Raw genomic sequence first — 15,991 nt, 5'->3', positions numbered from 1 at the left:
CCTAGTTGTGTAATATACAAATTTGTCTCAAGACATGATTGCTTCTCCTGGCACATGCCCTTACTGTCTGCAGTTCAGTTTTCATGACTTGCAGCATTTGGAATGGAATAGGATTAAGCTGCTGGTTTTGACTTCTAGGTCCAAAACTGCATTTCTGCCACCAAAAGGAACCCTCCTGTACCAAATAACAACCCACAAACAGCAACTGCAGACCAATCAGTTATCTAAGATTAATAGATACCTTATCAAATTGATATATACTTGTATATTTAGTTAAAATTCTTTTCTCTGGTAATATCTAGAAGTTGCTTTTTTCTGAATGTCTATTGTTATGGTAGCTGTAAGATTGGATAGAAGCTAAAAGCTACCTCTCCTGAAACCAGGAAAATAGAATAGCAATGAAAACTGAGTCATACACTTGTCAAAATGTTCCTGGAGAATTCTTAAATCATAACTACCCACAAGATGTAAAAATAGAGCCCAAACTCTAACAACACTGTCCTATTGCAGAGGTTTGTACAATGCATTCAAGATTAGTTCATGCTATCAAACAGACCATTAGAGGCTGCAGTAAATCTGGAAAGCAGTAGTTAAACATATTTGAACGAGTTTATAAATTATTTAACACAATATTTGAGTATGGACAATGTTAGATCTGTATTTTAACTCAGATACACTTAACTAAAACATCCAAAAGTGGCAAGTCTGAAGTGGGTAACCAACTAACCAAGCATACACAATCCAATTCCATTTGTTGATTGAAGGCTGAGTTGTGGTATCAGTACTAGATTACACAAAAGCTTTTTTGCTATTTATTACATATAGTTTTAGCAAAATGGGTGTAAGTGCTGGAAATGGGTACAACCTCAAGCACCACTCTGCCATTAAAACTTTAAATAGGTCACAGCAGCAGGATGATACAAAATATGATCTTGTTCACACCAAGGTGCCAACAATTTCAATGTAGAAAACTGTAACTTCAGTATTTTCTTTAGTAATGGAAGCTCATAAGTTTGAGATAATGAAACAGTAAAATCAAGATGACATTCAGTGCAGTAATATTTTAAAAACCCAATAAATAAGTGCAACTTTGGCCTGCTGGGGAAAATACTATTTATTATACATTTAAATACAAATTTGAAATGTGTTGTGGACACATCTGCAGGGTTACAGGTAAAAAAAAAATGTACAAAGTTGTGTTTTGCATCTCTCAAGACTGACACTTCAAAAAAATTTCACAAAATACCAAGCAAGAGTTCATCTTTGTAAGAACAGCAAAGGTTCATGCATAAAATTTTTTGCTTGGCATATTATCTTTGTTCCCTCCCTGCATAAAGTACCTACAGCTTGTAAACAGTCTTTAAAAGTGTTAATAGCTTTAAGGAATGTGTAATCACAGTTTATATGGATTCATCCCACAAGGAATTATAATGCTACACAGTAGTTTCGTGTTTCCATAACCCAGTTCTAATATTACCAGTACTGTCTGCAGTGAGCAAAGGTCCATCCTGTCCACTGCTTTTAAGTGGTCCATTCTGGATGGCTAAATTTAACCCATAAGATTTTTGCTGGTTTTCAAGTTCAGCTGCTACTGGTTTCCTTAGAATATCTTTTTTGTTGTTGGTAGCTATTGTTTTATCTGTATTCCTGCTAGTTTTTGGCAGTGTGCTGCAAGCATCACTGCTGTCTTGCTGGGACTGGTTATACTGACGTTCTCTGTATGCCAAGTAGGCTCTTCGGCTCCTGGAGTGCCCCTCGCTGCTGCCCTGGCGAGTTTTGGGGAAGCCATTCTGCACACTTCCTTCCACACTGGTGGGAACATCATAAGCATACTCCCTCAGCACTGCAAGCCTGCTGGCACGATGGCCCTTGCTCCTGTTCTTATGGTGCCGACTCGGGTGTCCGTTTGTCCGAAACTGTACCTCCAGTGGAGCTACGTGCATTTTGATATCATTGTCTACTGAATGTTCAGTCAGACTGTTATCAAGTTGAGGACCTGTGTTCAATGGCAGAGAAGTAGGGTGGCACTGAGCTGCTGCAGCTTGTAAGTTTGTTAGTTTACAACCTTGAGATGAATTTTTTAGGCTTGAGGCACTTTTATTTGTGCATGAGGATTCTGCGCTGCTGTTGGTGCATTTTGGGGCCTCTCCGTTGGTTCCACTGGAACTGGAGGGTGGCACGTTTACTTGCACTGAGTATGTACTCCTTCCTGGGCAGCAAGTTGTTATCCAAGCGTGCCTGACATCTTCCCTGTTAATGCAATGGTGCACCATAAGGAAGGCACTAAGGCTTAAACATGCTGCCCCAAAAAAACAGCTGAAGATCAGGTCCATAGGATAATACAGGGAGATGGACAGAGCTCCAAAGATCCACAGCGTAACATACAAGACCAAAGTAAGGCCCACTCCCAGAAGCTGTGCTGGAAAGCTGTGCTCATTCTCCAGAGCAGATGTAGACACCAGGGACACTGACAATGAATCCTGATGGGCCAGTTCCCCGTGTTCGTTGGTGGCCAGACGCTGCTGCTCCTCGACGGGTTCCTTCAGCTCGTATTTGCGTTCAGGGTGACGCTTTAGTTGTATGAATATGCTGAGAAAATACATGCAGTTTATAAAAATTATAAAACTAGCAGGTCCATAAAATGCTCCTAAACTAGGTTCCCAAGCCATCCAGCAACTGCAAAAGAAACAAAGCAAAGAATTAATTAACATCTCGCACAAGTCACTTATGCTTTTTCAGTTCATTGAAATGATCTTGTCTGTGCTACATTTTCTGCAAGAGCCAGAAATAATTGCAGCAAGTATTCACAGAAAAGCAAGCCCAAGAAATCTCATGACAGAGCTCTCACATATAGGGTACTTACTAAGGTGCATTAGGTCTGCTGCCATAATTTCGGATGTTTGCTGCAGCTGTTATTCCACAAACTATGATAGGGATCCCTCCGCCAATAAGATAGAACCTAAAAAGTAAAACTAATTAATCAGGAGCTGCTTAAGTGCATTTCTTTCAGTCATCATGAAGGAAATTAGAGCTTTCCAGGATTTGGGAAGCATATAAGTTCTTTATGAAACTAAATAAGGTGAATTAAGTTTGGGCTTCAGCAGTATCAATTGTTTTCTAAGTCCTCCTCACTACAGTTTTTCTCTTCCCACTGTAAGCTGCTTCTCTCTCAAAGTTTCTCATTCCCACCTCCCACTCGCAGACACTGAACAAAAGTATACAGTGTTAGAAGGAAGAAGCAAAAGCTCTCAGTCAGAATTTGTAAACTGCTGGAAAAGAATAAGGAATTTTCGAATGAAAATATTAAGTGGTAAGTCCCATGTTCCAGAAATCAACTTGCCTAATTATTATATACACTGTTATTTGAAATTTTTTTAGTTGCAGGGGGGGTTCAGCAGATGGCAGGTTTTGGTTTTTTTTTCCATTTTTAATGGATTCTGTAGTTTCATAGTATACAATTCCTGTTTCCCTGTGGTGGTATTAATGGAAACTGTACACTTTCAAGAAGAAAAAGGGCCTGTGTTGTTGGAGTATGTCACTTTTCATTCTGATTTCAATGAATTCACTTTGAATTCATTAGTTGCAGATCAATAATTACTGATAATCATTTGAATTAACACCACTCAATCCTGCAGCTTATACTAATCCAGTCCCAATTCAGATCAGAACACAAAAGTGAAAACGCTTACTGTGACATGCGGGTAAGCATTTGTTTTTATCAACAGGAGACACCTATTATGGTGGTCCTGGACTTTTTCCACTGCATTTCTGATAACTCACTAGAAATTACTCTTGTCTCACTTGAGACACAAAAAAACCAAACAGTCTAAAACAAATTATTACTTTCTTGGAAATCAAGATGCACTGAATTTACTACTTAGTTGCTGAATCCTACAAAGATCATATTCTGACGTTGGTTTATTCTGTATCTTGATGCAGCAATCAGGAGCTGGCCAGACAAAACCAATCTTTGTACAGGTACTACATTATGGGTAGTTTTATTTTGAACCTAAGTCTAAAAGACAGCTGAAGAAAAAAAATCCTGTGGCCTTTCCATACAAAACATCACATATCTATCTGAGTGATGAAATCCCCGATCCACAGGAATTTAGACACTGAGAAAGTCTAAAAAATATAAACCATGTTTGCTCCATTCTTGTCTTGGATACTTGTCTCCAGAGCTACTACCAGTCAGAGATGAGGAGTTCAGACCTGAAATGGTATGTTCATTGTCTGTAGCAGAGCTGAGCCTGTGAGGCTGGTAATTTTACTGCAATGTTTTTTGAAGCAGAAACTTCGTAATATATAATAAGGGATTAAAAAATGCTTCCATGTAGTACTGAAAATGTTACTTGAAGACAATCAGAAAAGCACTTTTGTTTTTCTGCAGTCTCTCTACTTTCAAAATTAAGCTCTTTAAATATTTGCCTGTAACTAATCAAAGTTAATCAACTTCTGCCACCTTGTGGAGAATTTCAGTGTAGCAGTTTTTAATTAATATCCAAAAGCTGAGGAGGCAACATTAACAAGGTACATCAGTATTTTCTAGTAAGAACATTTCACATATGTGAGTTTAACAGACAATTAGTTTGTTTCATTTCTGGGATTTCAGAAATGAAAATTCTAGGAGGAACACCTCACAAAGAACACTATTTTCGTTTGATAATGAGTGACACGCCTGTTTTTCAAATAATTTGTAAACAATCTTTGGAAAATATTTTTAACTTTTTTTTCCTTAAATTGCAATGTTTGTTAATTATTAACAGTTCTCCACATTTTCTTCTGACAATTTAATGGGTTGTGCTGCTATCTAAAGTTCTAATCAAACCTCCAGTGATGATGCTGAAACACTACCAATTTTTTAATTTACAAATCAGCAACGCAGCACTGCATCTGTACTATAATACAATAAAACCAACAGTCAAGCTCATCTTCCTTAACATAACACTGAGGAACAGCAAAATCTGGAAGGAACTTTACAGATTTGGAGAGAACACAAGGGGAGTGACTTGTTACATTTTCCAGTCAGAATATAAATGTAGCAAGTGGGAAATCAGGAACCACAGAAAATAAAACAACTCACCTCAGCATTGGCCTGGGTGGAGGAGGGGGCTCATCAGGATCTTGACACCTTTTTGCTTTTTTGGTTACCTGCTTGTAAATATTACGAGATGTCACTCCCAGCCACAGTACTGTTGCGAGAGTGGAATAATGGAGAATTATCCCAACCTTAAAACAAGAATAGAAAACAATAAAAGAATTAACCCCCAAATATTTCCTTATCCTGTACTGCCTCATTCACAAGCCAACACTGCCAAGGACAGCACATGCATGTAGAAGGGGCAACACTTTAGTTCCTATTAAGCTGACTACAAGTGGGTTTTTTGCCAGTTCAGTCACCAGTAAAAACCCACAATTTTCAAACAGCTTATCTGTATCACAAGGTTTCCTCTGGAGGATTTCTGTCTCCAGGAAGGTAAGAGAAGTGTGTGTATGTGTGCACACATGTAGGAGAAAAACCAGGGATGTATTTTATTGCAACAATTTGAACTGTCAGCCTAATAACTTCAGTAAATTCAAACAAAAAACATTATAGAATATTATGGTAAGGGACTTGACATTTTTAATCACTGGATTAAAAAAAAATTAAAATGTCACTGACATTTTTGAAAGCAGCAACTCTTGTTATACTGAAACACTGCAACTAAATTGAGATGGCCAAATCTTAGAAGGGCAAATTGTGAAAAAGGAGTCTCAATAAAGCATGGGGGCTTGAAACACTTTTCTCCTGTCTCCTTTGATTACACTAAGCAAATGTGAAAATCTGATTTCACAAGACCTGCAAAGGCCACATACAGGCCTATAAAATAATTTCATAATAAGTCAGTCTCAAAACCAGAAATAACCAATAAAATTTATTTTCTGTGATAGAAATTGGGAAAAAAACTGTTGCACATTTTACAAGGGCATGTAGTGATAGAAGTAATGAATTTAAAGTGAAAGACTGTTGATTCATTTTAGATGTAAGAAAGTTAGTTTTTTACAATGAGAGTGGCAAACCACAGGCATAGGTTGCCCAGAGAGGTATTAGATGCCCTATCTCTGGAAATATTGCAGGCCAGGTTGGATGGGGCTCTGGGCAATCTGATCTAGTTGAAGATGTCTGTCTTTATTGCAAGGATGTTGGACTAGATGATTTAAAAGCAAAACATTCATTTTTTGTCTAAAGTTTGTATTTGGATGAATGACTATACAGGATTACAGTTATGTAGAAGGCAAGAGGGGCATATTTATATACAGGACTACAAAAACAGCTTTACTTACTGCTTGGCAAATACTGGCATTCCTGGTCTGAGTTATGCCTCCAATAAACACCACACATGTCAGGAAAATATGGAAGCTCAAGTTAACCAACATATGCCAGCTTTTAACACTGATCCTGATCACACTGTTAAAAGAAACAAATTAGACAATATAAAACACAGCTACATTACTATTTTCAGAAACTAGCAAGATATTCTTGTGATAAATGACATATAATTCCTGTTAATGATTGTTTGACTACCACATACTTTGTAATCAAATATGATCTCTGGACTTTATCACAAGAAATTAAAACCCACCTATTACCAGCTTTATGCATCTATTTGGGGCCTGATTTAAAAATTTTAGGATTCAAGCTTTGACATCAACAGAAATGTAACAGGCTGAACAGTTTGTTAAATTCTACCATTATTCTTGAATGGCCTCTTCTTTCATAATGAAGCAAAATGAAGAATTAAAGGAGAGACATGGTTATGAGAGCTAAATTATCATACTAAAGAAAGATGAAATAGCTACTTGCTTAACTGTTAGTTTGCACCAACAAATTTTATAGGGAAAAAACACTGAAAGCATATTACTACAACATGCTCCAGTAAAATAGAAAAGGTAGTCCTAAGCATGACCAAATTTATTTTCTTAGTCTGGTAATTTTGATTCCTACCTGTGATGGTATATGTAACTGACCATGATCATCAGCAGGCACATCAGCAAAACCATGGCAGTGGCATAAATTACTGGATGCAGAAGATCAGCAGGCTGTGTATATAATTCAGCTCCAGTCAAGTCCTGAAAACAAAAACAAAACTCACATTAGTCCACCATATCTAATTTTTGAGGGTGAGGGAATGACAAAGGGAACACAAGAAGTAACAGATACCTTCTAGATGTAATGTCTTCCTTCCCACCTGTCCTGAAATAACTCTCCAATTATTTATTTGTTATTTCTGGGTTTCTCCTGCAATTATCTGCTATTATGGCTGACCTTTATAAATGGAGTCCCAGTTCTTATAAAACAGTTCAACTTCATATATTCTTGAAGATACAGAGAGGTTAGCAGCTTATAAAAACACCTATTTTCTTCATCTTAAAATATCTGTATGTACAGATGTGGAGTAACTGTGTGTTTCAGTTGTAATTATCTTCTTTAACAGCCCAAAGAACATCACAGGAAGTGCCCTCAGCAAGTCTGTAGATAATGTTATAGACTGGGGGGATCAATTAACAGATTGGAGGATAATCAGAGGGATGTTGGTGAGACAGAGAAATGGGTTGATAAAACATGAAACCTAGGAAAGGAAAATGTTAAAGGATCTCCATCTGGAATGGAATAACCCCATGCAATAAAAATAGAGGCTGAGCATTGCACTGGTTAGAAAACAACCTGAGTTAGTGGTAGACAAAAGCTGACCAGAAGTCACCAGTGTCACCTGTAGCCCAAGGACACGCTTTGCTGTGTGAGCACTGACACAGCAAACAGTGATCTGATCCTTCCCTTCTGCTCAGCACTGAGACCATCCTGCAGAACTCACAGTTTGAGGCTCCCCAGCACAAGAAAGACACTGACATCCTGGATGGAGCAAGGCTAACAGATCATCTGGGTAATTACCAGGCTGAAGTATACAGTCTATACAGTATAGAAGTCTGGGGCTTAAAAAAATGTCATTTATCTTTAAGAAAAAAAGGAAGAGAGGAGAAATCTCATTATTGCATTAGACTACCTACTGAGATGGTAATAAAGAAGACCAAGTCAAACTCTTTCAAACTCCTCTTGGAGTTGAACCACCCATTAATAAAAGGAAACTGACAGTATCAGCAACACAGAAAATCCTGATTAGACACAGGAGAAAAATTCTGAAGTGGTCACATACTGTCCAGAGAGACTGCGTCCCTGGAGATACTCAAAGCTTGACTGAATATGACCTGGAGCAGTAAGATTTGACTTTAAAAGCAGTCAAACTTTGAGCAGGTTAACTGGACCAAATGGCACCAGATGTTCCTACCAGACTGTTATTCTATGATTACTGTTTGACCAGAATAGATGGCTGATACCTCCAAGAGAATTCAACAGCTCTATAGCATCAATTAAATTTTCTGAATCCACCTCAGAATGACATTTTTGTTTACTGAAAAGAATAAATAATTCTGTTTGGAAGCAGTTACAATCTACTAGAGTTCCAGGAGTGGGGAGGAGACAGACAAGACATGGCAACTCAAAAGAAACTGTAGTCCCCAGCACAAAATACAGTAAATTTATTTAACTATGATTAGTGAAAAAAAAAAATAAGAAAAGTAATTTTTTTTTAATGGACAGGTTACAGACAAGTCTCTTTCCTATAATTCTGTGTGAGTCACTCAAACTTCTGGAGTTGGTAAAGTTCAAAAGTGTCCAGAGGAAAAGGAGAAAAAAATTTAGCATTAAGAAAGAACAGTAAAAGATTAGGAGGAAGTTTCAGTCTGTTTTGAGAAAAAGCAGTGATATTTTTAAGCTTAAGATAGGAAATCTGATTTCAAGGACAGGAAAAGGGTTTTTGAATTGAGGCTTACAATTAAATTGGAGTCAACAGTCTCTTCACCATACCTTCAATTGTTCTTTCATCAAAATATAAATTCGTTATTCCTAACTAACTCAACAACCTCATTTCAAACTAATTTAATCATGTTGTCAGTTTGATTCTTATCTATTTGGTTTTCTTTGGCACCTGGAAAAGGATCATAAGAATTTATGCCTCAGGCAGCCAGTGTCATCTGATTTCAACACTACCCATGCCTTGGTTGTTATGCAGCTGGGGATCCCTGGGAACTCACTGTTACAAGCATGAGCAATGTTCTGTCACACCTGGCCCATGAGAACCAGGCAATAGAAACTACAGGACAATTCTGGTTACTGCTCCCAGACTGGTGTCAGGTAACAGCATCTCATGTATGTATCAGTGTGAATTTCAGGAATGAGAGCTACAAAATCACAAGATTTACAACAACCTTCTGAGGCATCTGAGGAAACTCAGTATGTGTCTTGCCTAGATAGCTAAGGCCTTGACCCTACAACCAATGGAATTCTTTATCCATTGCACTGACATTTCTCATCAGACCAAGTAAAAAGAGAATCATGTTATTTCTGAGCTAAACTGATCCTAAATAATTATTAAGTAAAAAAGAATTACAGTACAATAACAGTAGAGATGGCACTAAGAATACCAGGGAATTTACAGTTAATTAGTAGAACTCTTGTTTCTTCTCAACCACTATTGCTGGGCTTTACTTCCTCTTTTTAGCCTGTAATAGCTTTCAGCTGAGCCTTCAGCTTATCTCTTCTATTATTAAACAGTGGTGAAGATAATTCCAAATAAATACAAAGTTTTACAACTGCATCTGCCTTAATCACCAGATCAGCAAACCAGGCACTTAGTGATGTGTTTCCTTATCAGGGGACTGTATGTTCTGAAATGTATGAAGAAGGTCAGTACACTACAAATTCCTTTCTTCTACACATATACATACAAAAGTAAAGTAGATTAAAATAGAGTGAAATAGCTCTGGTTAAGTCATTCACCATCCAGCCAGGATGATGAACCACCACGTTCAGGTCCCTCCTGCCACTGCTGTTTCATGTATTTGATGCTAATGACACCTGCTGGATTAAAGAGCAGACTTCTAAAACTGAATCCAAAAGAACTTCCTCTGAGCCCAAGACCAGAACCCAGACTTTCACAACATGATGGGAGTCTAGAAATGAAATAGGCTATTATGGCTTTTTTGGTCAATAGGATAGGCATCATGAAAACCATTTTTAGCAGCACTGAGACATCCAGAATCTCTCCAATGTATTATCTGTGTGCAAAGAACATCTGTCAGATGAGTGTTATTCTGTGCCCCTCCACTCACCTCCTCCTCTCCAGTCTCTACAGCCTAACATTTTGGAAAGTGGCTAAATATTTAAGGAATACTAGTTTTGAGTATACAACAAGAGCTACTGACAGAAAAAGAAGAAAACTGCCCCCTTCTCTAACTTGATTGCTGATTGTTAGCAGTTCCCTCAGTAATTCACAAGAGGATATCCATACAATCTTACCATGCATTGATTCAGAAATAGTCTTTATAGAAGCAGATTGAACGAGCTTTTCATTTTTCTTCCTCCAGGTGACAGAAATGTGACCAATTTAAAGTATAATCTCTCTTTACATGAATATTATACAAAGAAATGAAGTTTAATTCTTTTGAAAAAAATCACTACTAAATTTTAGGACAGGATTATGTATTTTAAAAATATCAAAGAAAGGAACACTACTTGTAAAAGTTTACTTGATTGTGAAAGTTGAAAGTAATTTAAAACAGCACCCTCAAAAGTAAAGTGAAAAGATGCTCTCTTTGAGCTCTTTTAAAAAGCTTGGCATGTAAATCAATTTTATGTAAGTTTAGCTTGGTAATTACCATTTAATTCCCTTCAGAGGAAGATTTTTGAAAATCTGAGTTGCTAAAGAAAAATATCAACTTCTAACCCACTAATCATCATAAAGGAGTCCTCTTTCTTCCATGTATATTACACAAAAATATATATTTAATTCCACACAGAACACAGTAACTGCCACAAAACCCATACCAAATTCATATTTAACAGTGTTTCCTAAACCTCGGAATACTTCTCATTACTACAGCTTACTACAAGTTCACCCTATTCATGTATCACATTTTATAATTTAGCATCTCTAGAGATTACTGCAGCAGGGTAGCAGTCACCATCTATAAAAAGGGACGCTTCCCAGGCCAGATACTGAAATTAAGAGTTCTGAGAACAGACAAAAAAGAAATTCAGTTTCACAACTGAGGAGCACTAAAAGAAAGTGTCTCCTCTATCACCATATTTCAGAACTGATTAACCATTTTATTGGTAGCAATATGCTTAGATTTTAGGCAGTATTTTTCAGCCATATTTCAAAAATATTTTTCATAGTTACTAAGTGTTTTGATCTTTTATTCATTTCCACAGATGTCTTCTGGTAACAGACCTAAATAATAGTGAATTAACAGCTATTTTGGAATTAAGTAGCTGTCTTTGGTTATGGATAACAGAAAAAAATATTTGGGAGAACACTCCTGGTCAAATGACAAAGCCAAAAAATCTAATCTAACACAGAGAAGATAGTTTAATATAACAAGCAGTAACAGTTGAAGATAACCTATCATTATTAGACTAAAGTTCATAAAAACTAATTTGATTAAGTAACTTATTAAAATGTCTTCCTGTAATATAGTACTTTGCATATGGAAATACTTTTTTCCTAGTATATCATTGTTCATTAATTATTTATTACCCAATTAATTATACTTTGATAGATTTCCACTAAAACCTCATCTTACCTCAACATTTACATCAACAAAAGCAAAAACTAAAGGTATATTTATTATGTTTAGTTTTACTTGAAATGGAGTGTGAGGATGCTTGTTTTCCCTAACACAAGAAAAAAAACCAAAAAGAACTGTATTTTGAAACATTTTTAAGCTCCAGAAAGAAACTGAATTTGTGTCATACCATTAAAACAGCATAGTTGCTGAGGGAGTAGCACTGAATGGTTGTAATATTTTCATCAGACAGAAGGATGCGACACCCATCAGATTTCCATCCCCCCTGTCCGTTCAGGAGATCGAAGTCCCACTGAGCTGCCACAGCATCTGCTCCGTGCGCAATCCGCCGCAGCGTCACGTTGACCGGCACGCGGTGACTGGCTACGCTTGATCCGTCTGTTGCAAAGGAAACGTGTGGGCACATCAATTTCTCATCAGCTAAAGCCTTCTACTGGATACACACTGATCAAAGCTAGGGAGTCAAAACTGTTTACTAAAGATCACAAAAAAGTAATAATAAAAACAAACCTATCTTGGTGAGAATAACTGGAGTTACAACGGTACGACGTTTCCCATCGTCAGCCAGATTTGTTGAATTTCCTGTTGCTGGGAAAAGCTTTCCATTGCGAAATGCAATAAGCTGAAGCTTGTAGACAGATTCATCTGCTGGTCTGATTTCTCTTTTGTGTTTTTGGGTGAAAAGGGAAGCTGGCAACTGGATAGAGGCCTCTACAATTGTGTTCTAGAAACAAACAGATTTTTAGAGTTCCAAAGAGAAAATTATGTTCTTTACAGAGATTAAATTAGCAAATCCTCTATATGTAGAGTCAGAGATTAATTAATTCAGCAGACTATATATCATGACCAACCTATTTGACAGTGCTTCCAAATAATAAAATAGCATAAACAGGTTATTAAAGTCTTAAAATATTTTTAAAAGAAAAAAAAGTTAAGATTCTTAACTTTTTTTAAATATTCTTAAGTAGTTATCTTACTTTTTACAGAGAGTAAAGTTGGTATCAGTAAAGTACTAAGAGAGTTTTCCCAGATTTGACTATTAGCAACTAGAAGCAGCAACCAACACAAGCAGAAAGGCTGCAATTGTCCACTAGTACCATTCAAAACAAAACGTTGTATACAAACAGAGTGTTTGTACCTGTATATAATATATATACATATATTATATGTATATATGCATATGTATGTATACAATATAATAATACTTAATGAGAAGCGTGCATATAATTTCATAGAATTACGTAAGTATAAATTGTAATATATGTCTTGCAATTAAGCAATTTAAGTGCTAAAAATAAACAGGTAATTGGGGAATATAACTGAAAAAACACTTTTATGGAAGTGTTTTCATTTTATACACACCCAGATATAGATGTAATATATACATGTGTGTGCATGTGAGTGTACATGCACACGCACACACAAAATTAACCTCTCGGGTCCATCTTCTATTTCATGCTTAATTACAGTGTTACTCTGAGCAGAATATTTCACATTTTTAAGGAGACTGCTAATGTCTGATTCAATATGTAATGAAGGTGAAAAATGCAGAAAAATAAAGATAGATTATTACAAACTAGGAAACATCTCGATTTCCATACTTATGAAAAAGTCTGAAAGGATCTTTCAACTTCCAAAGTTACAATGAAGAAAACCACATCTACTTATTAAAAGTTGTGTCCTTTAAAACAACTGTTTTATAATCAAGCTTTATTACCCTTTACCCCTTTAATTCTTCTTAGTCATTCTGGATTACACAAAAATGCTAATTTAACCGTAGAAATTAATAACAATAAACTTGCTTGCCAAATTACTCATATATACTATAACAAAGTCAGTAGGCAAACGAAGAGCAGCTCACCTTTAAAGCCAGGCTTGACAGTGTATTTGAAACATTGCACTTAAAGCTTAATTGTTTATCTAGATTTCCATCTGGGTCTCTTCTCCCATAATCACTGAGTCCTGTACGGTCTGATGTAGCCACTTTCTGAAATACTGTGCAAGTCATCCCAGTGAAACCAGCAGCCTTTATTACATAGGCCTCAAGAGCAATATTTGGAGAATACTGTGACAACAAAAATCAAACATGAAATGATTTTACACACCACAGACAGGATAATAAATAATCTTAAAGGGATTCTCTGCCTTCACAGAAAAACATCCAGAAAACCATCTCAGTTTATGTGGCAGGTATAAATCTTTTCAGAGTATTGCTCTACTCCCTTCAGAAATAGTAGGCATCTCAGATAATGCCAGCTTCTATTAAGAAAAATAAAAAGCTATTCAAATTCAAGGGCGAGCAAAACCTCTTCTAAATAAATAAACAAATTCATGCTTACAGTAGAATAAACTTGAGCTCCATTTGCAAGCCGATACATGGCAATTTTCTGTAGACACTGTACAATTCTGGTGCAAGCCTTGGCTTCCCTTTGTGCCATCCACAGAACACGTTCATCAGCCAACATAATATTACTTGCTATGTCCACCATGACGTCGCCAAGCTAACATGGAAGAGAAGTAAGACTCTTTTACAGGTATGAAAGAATTCAGCAGGAAGGGTCATTAGCAGAAAACACAAAGTGAGTTGCCAGCACAAAAAGCACAAGGAAAATGGTTGCTCCGATTTCAATCACCTCATCATGTTGAGATCCTGAAATACTTTGACTCGGACATTTATCCCCACTGAAGAAAAATGTCATGCCAACATGTTTATATTGTTTATACTGTACTTAGGAAAAAAACCCATGATAAATATTTTATTAAAAGGTAAGGGTGCAATACTTCACTTTCTACTGTACTAATTGCTTAAGAGGACTATTTAGAATTAACTTGGAAACTAAAACTATAAATCAACAATAATACAGTGTGCATGTATTACCGAAGATAATTGGAAAAGACTAAAACAGGCAAAAATTAGCATACAACCCTTCTGTTTTGCTGTCTTTTAGCAAGTCAAAGTTTTTTCTTGTTTGCCTTCAAATTTGCATGACTGTTTCAGGTCACAGGTTTATGTGAGAGACAGCAAATAATCATAGATACTAATGCTGCTTTCAAATCATAGATTACATTGTTTTACATTCACAATCCCCACCCTTCCTTCTGTATGAAAAACAAATACAAACTATAAAGGGGAATTATTTATTTAGGCCACTTTACCAAAAATAATGAACACCTACATTGACAACATTGACCTATACCAGATTTCCACAACATTTAAGGAGCAATGACAATACTCACCAAAAGCGAGTATAATTTTTAGTTGAATTGACTGAAATGCAATTCACAGTTCCTAAATTTAGGGACAGGAATTTTCTGCTTGAAGAGAGAAAGCTTCCTCACCCTACCTTATCTCCTTTACTATGCAGGCTTCCTAATTATTTTTTCAGAATATTACTAGTAAGGAGAGAACACAACAATTTGCTCTTCTTTTTTTGAATCTTTACATTTAAAGGCAAAAATTGGAATACAAAAGTATTTATTATTTTAAGAACTGGCTCTCTTAGGAACAGAGGTCACAGTCAGTAAAAACTCGTAACTAACACAGTCTTAAGCAGCATTTGCAGGCTGTAGTCCTTTCATTAAATCTTCAACAAAGTTAAATTAATTGAAAGTGCTTATCATGACATATTATTACTTGATAAATGGTACCAGGTTTCATACATCAACAGACAGTGATTTTAGAATAAACCAGCAGTCTTAACATCCTCAAGTTGCAGAATTCAAGATGATTCATGCTTATTTTAAAATACATTACACATTATTCTTTCTCCTACATATCGAAGTATGAACAAGCTTTTCCAGCTGTATTCCAAATTAAGACAGTCTGCTAAGAACTTTCTGAACATTTGTCTTGCTGCTTCTGATATGAAAGAGCTATTATATGAACCTGTTTATTATTTACCATACTAATCTTTCAGAATAGCCACTTTAGCACAAATTAGGAAACAAATAAGAAGATAGTGTAAGTGAATGAATATGAACAACAGCGTCAAGAACAAGTTTGTAGAGTAATAACCTGATAAGAAATCAAACCTCATTAATAGCTACTAAAATTTTTACATGGAAATGTACTCATGTTCCTTAAATATACCAGCAAATCACAGGCTGGATTCAAAACAAATTGATTGAGAAAAAGATCCATTGTCTAGGATGAAATCCTCTAAAGAATTCTGCAAAGGATATAGAACCAGCATCTATGGTTTGCTGGGGGTAGATGGGGAAAATTTGGCTTCTTTTCTTTTTTCTTTTTTTTTACGAATTTAACTTTAAGGCAATGTGCTCTCCAACTTCCCAACATGCACTGTACAGT

General features: G+C 36.2%; 1 protein-coding gene across 1 annotated transcript in view; it reads right to left on the bottom strand.

Moving 5' to 3' along the window:
• Positions 1-1,096: 1,096 nt before the first annotated feature.
• ADGRA3 (adhesion G protein-coupled receptor A3) overlaps positions 1,097-15,991 on the bottom strand; it is a 50,216-nt gene continuing 35,321 nt past the window's right edge. Inside the window, exons 11-19 of the mRNA XM_056490342.1 lie at positions 14,022-14,183; positions 13,544-13,747; positions 12,193-12,406; positions 11,852-12,060; positions 6,986-7,110; positions 6,325-6,448; positions 5,084-5,229; positions 2,864-2,959; positions 1,097-2,676 (exon numbers count right to left, since the gene is read on the bottom strand). Of these exons, the coding sequence (XP_056346317.1) occupies positions 1,434-2,676; positions 2,864-2,959; positions 5,084-5,229; positions 6,325-6,448; positions 6,986-7,110; positions 11,852-12,060; positions 12,193-12,406; positions 13,544-13,747; positions 14,022-14,183 (2,523 nt within the window). The 3' untranslated portion in view covers positions 1,097-1,433. The remainder of the gene's footprint in view (positions 2,677-2,863; positions 2,960-5,083; positions 5,230-6,324; positions 6,449-6,985; positions 7,111-11,851; positions 12,061-12,192; positions 12,407-13,543; positions 13,748-14,021; positions 14,184-15,991) is intronic.

The sequence above is a fragment of the Oenanthe melanoleuca genome, chromosome 4, assembly GCF_029582105.1.
Source record: "Oenanthe melanoleuca isolate GR-GAL-2019-014 chromosome 4, OMel1.0, whole genome shotgun sequence".
Classification (NCBI taxonomy): Eukaryota; Metazoa; Chordata; class Aves; order Passeriformes; family Muscicapidae; genus Oenanthe; species Oenanthe melanoleuca.
This window is presented reverse-complemented; position numbering and strand designations above follow the sequence as displayed.